The 12618-nt window shown below is 35.4% G+C and overlaps 1 protein-coding gene across 1 annotated transcript; it reads right to left on the bottom strand.

Annotated features, from left to right (window-relative positions):
• Positions 1–11422: 11422 nt before the first annotated feature.
• Positions 11423–12370, bottom strand: LOC142446463 (olfactory receptor 10AG1-like). Its single transcript, XM_075548212.1, has one exon. The coding sequence runs from the start codon at positions 12320–12322 to the stop codon at positions 11423–11425; it is 900 nt and encodes a 299-aa protein (XP_075404327.1). The 5' UTR covers positions 12323–12370.
• Positions 12371–12618: the final 248 nt, after the last annotated feature.

The following is a 12618-nucleotide window of genomic DNA, read 5'->3' as shown; positions in this document are numbered from 1 at the left end:
CTGTAGAAATGGTTTAGTCAGAGGTACAGTTACTTCACATTTTTTGGCGATTCTAGTCTTACCTATAAATTGTTATGTCTATAGATTTATTAATTCACTATAATAATAAAACCTATAATGGCATTTTCTCCAAAATGATGAAGAGGTATATTTTTAAATCATTACTCAGAAATTCCTCAGAAACATTTCTTTTTGTTTTGTTTGTGCCTAAGGTTATTTTTGTTTTTCTTTTTTTCTGTTGATGAAATACATGCATTTAAATATTGCTCTTAATAGCAACCCTCAAAAAAATCACAATATATGAAATTTTGTTCAGTGATAGTAAGCATTCCATTCTTTAATTAGTATTCTTTCCCCTTCCATCTCTCAATTCTGTTTTCCAGTAATATTGATGGAAACTCATCTTTCATTGTTTTATTAATTTTTTTCTTACAGCTTGCTCTATAAAGAGGGACATTATCCTCAACTCATATATGACAACATTTGCCTTAATCATTCAGATCCTTATGAAATGGTCATCCTTCCAACCGCCTCTGTGCTGATCCATCTGGTCTTCTATCTTGCAAATGCATATTGCATAAAGTGGTGTGTGTGAGATTGCGATGGTCAATATTTGTTATACATATTTTTATCTCTATAGGAGCCCTGGTGGTGTCGTGGTTACTCAATGAACTGCTGTCTGCAAGGTCAACAGTTGAAAACCACTACTGGCTGTATGGGAAATAGACCTTTTCATTCTTGTTAAGAGTCTCAGAAACGCACAGGGCTAGTTCTAACCTATCCTATAGGGTTGCTTTGAATCTGCATTGAATCCAGGATAGTCAGTGAGTGAGAGTTTCTTATCTCCACCACCAAGGTTAAACTAATTACCATTGAGTTCTTTCTTCTTTATACAAAACAAACAAAAAACCACTGCCAATGAGCCAGTTCTGACTCACTGGGTCCTACAGGGTCTCCAAGTCTGTAAATCTTTAAGTGAATAGAGGAACAACTGATAAAACCAACCCATTAATATTTCTAAAGCTGTAAATCTTTGAGAAAGTTGTCAACCAGCTCTTTCTTCCTAGCATGACTGGTAAATTTGAACAGAGGATCTTTGGAGCATAGTACTTTCACTATTGAACCATCTTCTTTTTTTTTTTTTTTTTTTGAAAATTAAGCTCGTTTTTATTTTTTAAGCGAATCTATCTTTTGCTAAGTACCGTATTGCTGGGGTTAGACTCCAGCGAAGTAGTGCAATAACAGACAGATGAAACATGGTCCTAATGTTCTGATTGGAGAGGCGGAGAAGAGTTGACGGGCTTCTCCCAGTCCAGAAAGTCAATGGGAGACTGGGAAGTGGCAAGGGTCCTTCCCAATGCTCATGAATGAGTTCTGTTCGCTGGGTTTTTATCACCTTTTGGTGAGAGCCTTTAACGGACGTTTTCCTATTTTGTCTACATGCTGCCCACATGCAGATGGCTTTCTGAAGTTAATGCCGCTAAGATGCATACGGCATCTTTCTTGGTTTGGATCTGTTACCTGCCAAATCTTAGCAGAGAGGCACAGGGACATCTAGAGATTAAAACGGCAATCAATGGGCTGTCGGGGGAAACACAATTAGGAACGAAGTACAAGGCTTGACTTCACGAAGCAGGAGCGATGAGCTTCACGGCCACCCCCTGGTGAACTCATTCCAGGCGCCTTCCTCCCTGGGCCACCTCATCTCCTCTACCAAGCCGCACACAGGACTGACTCCCCTTCCACGACAGACGTGGGGAGCGAGCCTCCAAAGGAAGGGCATGTAATTCCGATCTCTGGTGTGGGGACACGCAGCTGTTTGGGGAGGCTGGGGTTCAACAGTGGGTAGAGTTATGGACATGAGGAGGCCCCAGGAACTCCTGTCCTTCCAGCCAATGGGGAGAAGACCTGGCTCTCAGTTGGAAGTCACTGGCTCCAGAACTCACAACAGAAATGACAAGACTTGACATCCTTTCAAGCCTGAAAAATTGTATTTCTGAGATCAGTCTGCTCGAAACACATCTTCTTATAATATCCTCATATATACCTAAGCTAAGTATAGTATTTTACTCAACAAATCATAATTGATTAACATCCATATAATTTACTTTAACAAGCCTTGGCAGATTACAAAGAGTCTTGGTAGCATTGTGGGTTAAGCATTGCACCGCTAGTTGAAAAAGCAGGGTTTCAGGTTCACCATCTGGTCCTCAGGAAAAAGATGAGCTCCCTTCTATACAGGTGCACAGCTTCAGAAATGCTGGTGAGTAATTCCACTCTGTCCTATAGGATCTTTACTAGTTGGATCTGACTGGACTGTAGTAGGTTATGTTTTGTGGTGTCTTTCTGTTAGATTATATAAATATGTCAAACTGAGTCCTCAAAATAATCACGCAGTGATGAGAATGGACTCCAAGCCATCATGGATCCCGTATCCTACCAATAATAGATTGAAGGATATAATGATACTTTTTTAAGTCTTCTGTGTTACAGTATTATATTCAGAAGAATGTACCATATTATATTAGAGAAGGAGCACATTAGCTCATTGTTCCCAGTATTGCTACATAGCTTCTACATTGTGTTCTAATTAATTCCACATTATAGACTCTTTGTTTTTGTTACTGCTGTTTAGTTCATTCAAATCCATGGTGACCCCATATGCTCAGAAGAGATCTGCTGCAAAGGGTTAGTCAGTCCTATCTTCTGATACACTTCATCATGAATTCAGTTACCAGCCCTCTGGCCAGCACTCCAGTGCTGCATTATTTGAAGCTCTAGAAGCCTGTCTGTAGAGATGAGCTCTTTCAAAAGATGAGACTAAAGGTGCTACACATGGGTCATGTCCTTGCCAAGACACAATGTGGACAGTAACACACACAGCTAAGTACAAATTATGATATTACTAGATTAACTTGTGACCATGGGAAATAGAAGTAACCATATAAGGTGGGTGGCACTTATCACATTCTAGCCTAAAGATTAACATTTAAAAGCATTTCTAAAATCCTTATCAGACACAGTTGTCTCAAATAAAAATGTTATTTGGGAGATTGTCAAAGATGCTTTAGCTGTGTCTCCAGCTAAACCGGAAACTAAGTTCAAATGCATGCTATCACTGAAATAATTTTCTTTCTAAAGGACAGAAAACTTAAACATTTCTATCACTGCACCATCACAAAACAATAACCATGTGTTACTGAATTCTATCATTCACCATAATTTGCATTCACTAAGCGCATTCAGTCTAATGCATGAGAGATGATGAATTATTCATTGTATTTTCTTCATCACCAGGTGTCATGTAACTATAGTTGATGTGACCATTGTCTTGGAATCTGTATCCCAGTTATTGTGTTTTGGATATTCCTAAACTGTTTTCTCAATTTTAGCCTCCAATTTTGTATTATTCCTCATTGATCAAGCATGATGGTACCATCTAAAAGATATCTCCAACTAGTTGTGAAGACATAATTGTTCAGAAAAAGTGATTATTGAACTTGTAAACCAGAATTTAGTGTTCTAAATATAAAGAAATATTTATGAGCTCAATTTGTTTTTATGTATAATGGAGAAGAAATGTATTGAACATTAAGAATAATGCTGAAAGTAAAAAGAAAAAAATTATAGTTATTCTGATTTAGGACATCTTTAGAAGGAATATTATTCTCATATTCAGTATAAAATAATCTATATATCCATCCTGGTATTTTTTCTTCATATATTTTATGTTGATTTCCCTGGTCTCTGCACTGTACTGGTGGGAGAAAGACAAGGCTTTCTGCTCCCATAAAGAGTTACAGTCTCAGAAACTCAGAAGGCCAGTTGTACCCGGTCCTATAGGGTTGCTAGTAGTTGGCTTGGTGTCGATTGGAATGTGGTGAGTAGTGAATACACTGGGGTCGGGATGTTATCACTTAGGGATAAATAACAACACAATATTACATGACTTATAGCAAGTTTAAAATTAATAGAAGATAAGAAATGGATATGAGAAATTGGTTGGCGTTCTTCAGAGCACTTTCTCTTCTAATAGAATACATTAATAATTTTTTTAAGATGGTAACATTTCGCCAGTTTTTCAGATTTATTTATTTATTCATAGTTATTTATCTGAATTTAAATCTTAACAAATATCTACTTAGCTACCACTAGGATACAAAGGATAAAAATTCATTTCAACTATTTCCTTTAACTACCTTGCTCTTCAGATGAATCTGCGTGTGGGCAGAGGGGTAAGGGGAGGGTAAGTAGACATATGAGATATATTACATAGATTTACTATGCTTACACTTGTAAACCCCTTTTTAGAAACAATGTTCAATCTATAAAGGCTACCACTTAGGCTGATGATGATTATAAACTATGCTATACCAGACTACTTTATTATCCACTTCTTTGCAGTTTATTTTCTTGTTCAATTGCAATCCTAAAGATAGAAATAGTACAATGAGAATATGAATATATTTGTCATTAAAATCATTTATTTTATGTCTTCTAAAATCAAATACTCCCTGTTAATGCTTAAAACATGAAGATCCACATGACAATAATTTTTCTATTGGGTAGAAAGGGTTCATGCTTACCTGCAAGATTAAGATATACTTCATACTTGCCTTTATTCATTACATTTAAAATAATAAAAAATGAAACGTTAGCTTGTTTGATGGTTAAATAGTTTCCTCTTAATGAAACAAAGTTTAACTACTTTAAAATATATTTTTTTCCCACATAACAAATGTTCTTCTTTAAATAGAACATGTTTTCTGCCCAGGGGAGTAACTCTTTTCCAAGTTATTTTCCAACTAAAGTAAGGCATCATCTCTGCCACTCAAAGAATTTGCTACAGTCACGAAAAAAAAATCTATTGGAATTTTGGCAGAATTGAATTGAATCTATACATTCTGTAGATTGTATTCACATTTTTATGGGCTCCATTCAACAGGTGTTTTACTCCCTTGAATACATTTATTCTGAAGTATTCTATTATTATAAATGTCATTGAAAATTGAATTGATTCCTTAGTTGCATTTTAAATTATTCATTTCTTATTTACAAAATCACAAGTGATTTTATTTAAATCTTTGATCAACACAATGAAGAGATTATGAGAAAATTATTGGTAGCCATTATCTGAAAAGAGTTAAACATCTGGAAAACATGAAACACTTACAACTTAGCCAAAATATAAGCAACCCAATTTACAAACCTGAGAAAAGTTTTGGAGTAGATATTTAACTCAAAAAGGAAATACAAATACAAACATAAATATGAACGGATGCTCAACATCTTTAGTTACTAGGCAAGTGAAAATGAAAACCACAGTGAGATATTATTTCAGTTCCATAAAGATCCTTATGGTTAAAAAATTAAAACCAACAGATGTTAACTAGGATATGGTACAATAAGAACATTTATTCATTACTGATGGAACCGTAGAACGGCACAGCTCTTGAGGAAATATTTGATAGATTTAAACCTGTTACACGTAGAATTACCATATTATCCAGCAACTCCAACCCTAAGTACAAACCCAAAGAACTGAAAGCAAGAGCATTATGAGATATTGTATACCACTGTTGATGGAATTACTGTTCCTGATCAGCAATAGATGTAAACGACATCAATGACCATAAGCAGATGAATAGATATAAAGAATGTGGTTCATTGCTAACATGGACTATTATGCAGATATGTTTATTAGTCTTTAAAATGGATGAACAGAAAGGAAGCAGATAGAGTGAGCTGTTGCTTAGAGTATAACTTGAAGGGGTATTGGAAATGTTTAGAAATTGATGGAGGAGTTTGTTGAATGTAATAAACGTAATTCGTATTACTGAATTGTGCAAAGCGAGTATTTAAAAAACTTGGGATTCAGTTTATTCATCTTCTACTTAAAACATGCTAAATTCTTACACTGAACTCACGAGATATGTCATAGACACAAAAGCTTATATGTAATATGCAGGCCTGTGAAGCAGTTGCATAACATAGGAAATCATCTTGTCAATATTCAAAGTATTCAGCCTTGCCATGCTTATTAAAGAGTAAACACCTGGATTGCCCAGAAGACACATCCTTTCACAAAAGGACACCTCCCCAATTGGAAAACTTCCTTAAGAAAACTCTGCAACATATCATGTGTAACATTAATTATATTGATATTTAGAATTACATTGAAGAATATAAAAGATAAAATATTTAGAGCATTCCCATGGAAAAATATGCAGAGGCATGAATTCGTTGGTTTAGAGTTTTGAAATTAACTACATTTTCCTTAGATATTAATAGGTTTTCTTCATTCTCTGGATGCATTCATCTTCTTGAAATACAATGAAGTGATAGCAAATGGCAGGGCACTTGCTGTCATTAACATTCACCTGAGGTCAAAGAACATCTTCATCTTCCACATTTATCTAGTAGAAGGCTGGGAAGTTGTATATTTAGAAACTCATGACTCTGATGTGAAAACCATCAGGGAATATATTGGTCTATAATAGCTCACAATTGGTTTTTAGTGAGTTTATAAATTAGTGTTGAAAAAATAGATTGTCAATGGATAAATCCTTGGTATTGAAAACTTCTATTATGCAATCTCTGAAGTTGTTTCTATCACCACAGCCATATTTCTCAACTCACAATCCTTCTTTGTTTCCAAATTTTATATCCCAAACATCAGTAATTATTAATTTATATAGTTCAATTTAATAATGCAAAAGGTGTTAGAAATATTCAATTTCATCTTCCTTTGCCCTTTTAGATTAATAATGGTTGTAACAAAAACTATTCTTTGTAGGAGTATCTGTATTATTTTATAATAGTGTTGTACTTCAGGTTAAATCATAAAATGTTCTTTGTAAACAATGAATATAAGGCCAAACTTCCTTAACTTATCATTTCTAACATGTAGAACATAGGAGCTCTGGATTCAGCATTGCAGCTCCAAGTCAATTTCCATTCACTATTGCTTAGAATATTGATCTTCATGCAGTCCATTTCATTCTGTTAATTTCTCATTTTCCTGGATTGATACTCTGTACACCCATGTTTGGGTTATTAATGAATGTTTACAACTATTTCTGGACATTTTTAGTGTTACCATATCAACTAATGAATGTCCTGAAAGTTTTCCTCCATTCCTATCATTGGGGCCATTTCACCATGAAGGACACAGTGCTTTTCCAGTTGTATCCTCAGTAGGTCCAGTCTGATGGTCTCTTTTTCAACACTATAAAACATACAATGCTCCATTCTATTCATAAGATTTTCCTTGGACATTTTTTTGGTGTCTGTAATGGCTCCCCATGTTCTTATTTATACTCACTCTTAATCTGATATGTGTGCAGCTTGGTGGCTCTTTTGTTATTTGAAATGCTGTTGGCATAGCTTCCAGCATAATACCAAACCAGAAGTCATTACAGTATGACAAAGAACAGACAGGGGTGGCTACACATATATACATTGATTAACAGAATAGACAGGAATCAAATTAACTATGGTTGTGGATAAGACCATGGGGAGCGTAAATTCTCAAAGCAAAGCTAGGAGCCAACTGTGGAAGAGATGATCAATAGTTCATCTGCAAATTCAAATTTAAGCTGATGAAAATTTAACGGACCATATTACCTTGATTGAAGGGAACGACAATAAATCAAAGAATCAATCAATAAACACATCCATTAGAGTTAAAATATAACCCATAAGTTATAGTACTTATGTTTATTAAACATCCTAAGAATTTAGAGCATGCATTGAGCACTGATGATCATACGCATACTCATTTGCAATGACATCATACATGAAGAAAACAAAAGATCATGAAGAACACAAGGGAAAATATGAAAGAAATGATGAAGCAAACAACTTGAATAGAATGATTAAAAGACTCAATCTCTAAAACGATGTGGGCAAAGAATTTGAATTAGAGTACTCATGGATGACTGAACATATGCTGAAGGCTAAACCTTGCTTGGTGAATGCAACAGGATAAGCACTCACTAATGAAGATCAAAAGAGACAAACTTCAGTATGTGTTACATCTCAACATCAGACAACAAAAATCCTCACCATCAACCCATAAGCAACCTCACAATAAATACAGAACTTGTTGAATCTATCAAGGTTTCCATACACAGCTGAAGTTCATGTTATCAGAAATCAAATTACCTGTATGTATTGGATATGGGAAATTTGCCACAAAAAGGGACTCTGTTGAAGAAGCAAAGATGCCACTAAGATGTACCTGAGCCAAGTCATGTTATTTTCTGTCACTTCCTATATGCATGAAAAAGATAAGCATTGAAGAAGAAAGACAATAACATTAATACATTAGAATTATGTGTTGGTGAAGAATATTAAATATATAACCGATTGCCAGGAAACACACAATTCTGTGTTGGAAGAACTACATGCAGAGACATCTTTAGAAGAAAGTGTGGTGATACTTTGCCTCTCATATGTTGAACATGATATTAAGTGAGACTATTCCCTAGAGAAAGACATCATTCTTGGTAGAGAGTCAGCCACAAAGGGGAAGACCCTCACCAGACAGAGAAACACCATGGCTGCAATGATGAATTCCAACATAGGAGCTAGTGGAAGAATGGCCATATAAGGAGAGTCGCTATGAGGCAGAAACAAATGATGGGCACCTAACCAAGCAGCATGTATTAGATTTATTTAGATTCTGTATCAAGTTTATTTGGATGCTGTAGCAACTGACTAAACCTTGAGTGTCTTAATCAACTCAAATTGATTATCCTGAAGATCCATATTCCAAATCCAACATCAGAGTATTGAAGGATCTTCGCTTTATGGAAAATCTTGGGGAGGAAACATCAGAGTCCTTTCTCATTTAGATTGTTGAAAGAATTCAATTATTTTAAATGGTAATTTTGTAGTCTCTGTTTCCCTTAGATGATATCATGATATACAGAAAAATGATGGAAGTTGTCAGGGATTTCTTCTTGCTTAGATCCACAATCAATGCTCATGTAAGCAGCAATCAAGATATTAGCGGACACCTAGTATTTGGGTAAATCTGCTGCACATTATTTTTTAAAATATTGAAGAAAAGATGATCATTTTGATGAGTAAGGTGTGACTGATCCAAGCTTAGTATTTTCAAATGCATAGCCATGTGAAAGTTGGACATTGGATAAGGAAGAAGAAAGAAGTATAGATGAATTTGGATCATGGTCCTGGAGAAGGATATTCCAAGTAACGTGGATTTCCCAAAGAGAAAACAAGTCTGTCTTGGAAGTAGTACAACCAGCATGCTCCTTAAAGGCAAGAATGGGGAGACTTCATCTCAAGTGCTTTTTACCTGCTGTCCGAAGGGACCAGTGCCTGGAGAGGACATCATGATTGGTCAACTAGCAGGGCCGTGAAAAAAGACAATCAACAAAAAAGACCTTCCGCAGAGGATGGACTCCGGGACTGCATCAATGGGCTCAAACATGAGAACAGTTGTGAGGATGGCGCAGGTCTGGACAGTAGCTCTGTAATACGTGGGCCACCATGAGGCAGAACCAACTTGACCGCACCCAACAACAACAACTATAGGCTCTAACCTCTTTGATAACACTTGATTTCAAAGAATTTCTTTCTTTCTTTCTTTCTTTCTTTCTTTCTTTCTTTCTTTCTTTCTTTCTTTCTTTCTTTCTTTCTTCTCCCTTTGCCATCCACACCTCTTTAGCTAATGTTTTTGTTATTAATCAGCTCAATTATGCATTACCGATCTCATTTTTTATATCTTACTTGCACCCTCTTATCTTCCTGTCTACCTATGTATCCATTGACATGGTCTTGTATATTAATACTATTGCTGTTTAATTGTCTATGGTGTGGTGTTTATCATAGCTGCCCTTTATTTTTGTTTCTTTGTCTTCATTTGCCTTGCTCACCTTGTACTGGCTTTCTCCGATATTTTGTAATATTTGTCCTTTCATCACTATTAATAAGTGCTATTCTTCTAACTAATAATCTCAGTTCTCTACCCCTCACATCTCTGGCAATCATCAAAAATGGTATTTTGTTTTGTCTCCGTGTAGGTCAATCTTGTTTTACTTTGTTTCATTTTCTTGTCCCATACAACATTTATATATGAGACAGCTGATCATTGACAAAGATCAAACCCATTATACGTGGAAGAGATAGCTTTTCAAAATCAGAATTGGCTTAGCAGTTGCAAATTAAAGTGCATTCATTAAGGAAATGAAATAGGCCAAAGCAAATAACTATAAATCATAGTGTTAAATAGAATGTTGAGATGTGTATTTGTGGTTAACAGTAGATGAATATGGTATTTTAATAAAATATAGAAACTTAATATAAAAGAATGTAGTACAAGCTGCAGAGGACAATAATGGGGCAAGTAACACTGTTTTGTCATATCATGGGCTCTGGCTGAGTCTTCCTGAAGAGGGTGAAAAGCTAACCCAAGTTTTCTTTTTGAATATGGCTGCAGAAATCCCAAATGCACTAGTGTATTACATTAGAAAACAGTGTTTTTAATTTTCATCAATGCTCTAAAATTTCTGAGATTTTCAATAGTTTGAAGAAAAGGACAGTTCTCATTCATCCATTTATTACTTTAATTACCCAATTAACAATTGCTCAGTTTTAATCTGTAGTATTATTCTGGGTCTGTAGAATTAGAAGGAATGTTAGCAAATCTAAGTATGAGTATTGAAACATAATGATTAATTAATAGAACTAATTTTATATATTTCTAAAAAATAATAAAACAAAAATGCTATTAGCTTCCATTGTGTTCCATTTTCATAAGGTGTATATCATATTCTCATTTGTGCAAGAAGGTTATTGTTTAAACAGGAATAGTAGAGGTAGATAAATTTTTCTAGGTTCAGGTCCAGGCACATTAAACTTCAAGCTAGTTCTCTGAAAGGACATAATAAGATGGAAGTGAATAAATTATAAACAAGAAAATATAGTAGCTTTTGAAATATTTCCTTCATAACTATATCATGTTAAAGATGATAATAATTAAGCTTATAATATTACCTTATAGAATGATTTCTAAATACATAATCCCATTACACTGAATGTTGAGTAAACATTAGCATTCATCTTAGATAAGTTACTCCATCACTAAACATAAACTCAAAGCTTCTGAGACAAAAAGACAACAAGCCTGATCTTCCATATGCACTAGAAAACTTGATTTCTGGATATTTGCTTATTTCAATAAGTGAATTACATATGAAATTCGTAAGAGAAGGTTATCTTAAAAACTTTTAAAAATTGTGTTTATGTAAAGCATTACTTCAGTCAGCATACAACTTTCAAACTTTGTCCATGTTAGCATACATCAGGAATTTAAATCTCTTTATGCCTGTGCAATATATCACTGTGTGAGAATAGCACAAATGGCCATTAAGGCACACTTCCCAACATCATACTACTTTTTAAACAATAATTTTCTCAGTGCAGCAATAACATCCTTGTTCCTGAGACTGTATATCATGGGGTTGAATATTGGAGTCACAATGGTGTAGAAAAGGGAAATTACTTTGTCTGGTCCAGGGGAATGTAAGGATTTGGGTCTGAAATAAGTGATAGAGGCAGATCCAAAGAATAAAACCACAACCAGCAGGTGGGAGGAACAGGTGGAGAAGGCTTTAGTTCTTCCTGAGGCAGTTGGCAACTTCAGGATGGTGGAGATGATTTTGCTGTAGGAAGCCAGGATTACCACAACAGTAATTGTAGCAATAACCATAACTACGATGTAAACAAATGTCTCATGAATGGAAGTGTCCCCACAGGCCAACTGAATAATTGGTGGCATATCACAGAAGAAGTGGTTAATTTGGTTTGAAGCACAAAAATCCAGAGAGAAAATCTGAGCTGTTTGTCCGATCTGGACTGGAATTCCAATGACCCAGGAGCCAACTGCTAGCTGGACACACGCCTTTTGGTTCATGACTAGAGGGTAGTGCAGAGGGTTACAGATGGCCACATAGCGGTCATAAGCCATCACAGCCAGGAGGAAGCACTCTGTGGCCCCCAGCATAAGAAAGAAGCAGAGCTGGGTGGCACATTCCAGGAAAGAAATGCTTCTATTTTGAGTCCAAAGATTCACAAGCATCCTGGGGATGATGACTGATACATAACAGATTTCCAATGAGGACAAATTTGCCAGGAAAAAGTACATGGGCTTCTGTAATGCAGGATCAAGTCTGGTTAATATGATGATGAGGCTATTCCCAACTATGACGATCATGTACATGAAGAAGAACACTCCAAATAAAAAACCTTGGAGATTTGAAAGGTCTGAGAATCCCAGCAGGACAAAGTGCATCCATGTGGACGCATTACCCTCTGCTTTTTTGACTTCCGGCTTTACCTGTAGGAATGGTGCAACCAGAAGAACAAGTTACTCTATGTTTTGGGCTTTTGCTATCTCACTTAGAATCTGGAGATGACATATGTTAGACTATTTTAAATTCCCTATAAGAACAGATTCTATACATGACAATTTATTCAAGATTATATTCAAACATTGCCCAATGACTCCATAAGACACATTTTTATAAGGTTTTACCAAAAGTTCCTTCTATTTATTTTTTTCTTGGTGATGAGCTATATGATTTTAAA

Source organism: Tenrec ecaudatus, chromosome 4 (genome assembly GCF_050624435.1).
Source record: "Tenrec ecaudatus isolate mTenEca1 chromosome 4, mTenEca1.hap1, whole genome shotgun sequence".
In the NCBI taxonomy this organism is placed as follows: Eukaryota; Metazoa; Chordata; class Mammalia; order Afrosoricida; family Tenrecidae; genus Tenrec; species Tenrec ecaudatus.
The sequence above is the reverse complement of the archived record's forward strand: the minus strand, read 5'-3'. Positions and strand labels throughout refer to the sequence as shown.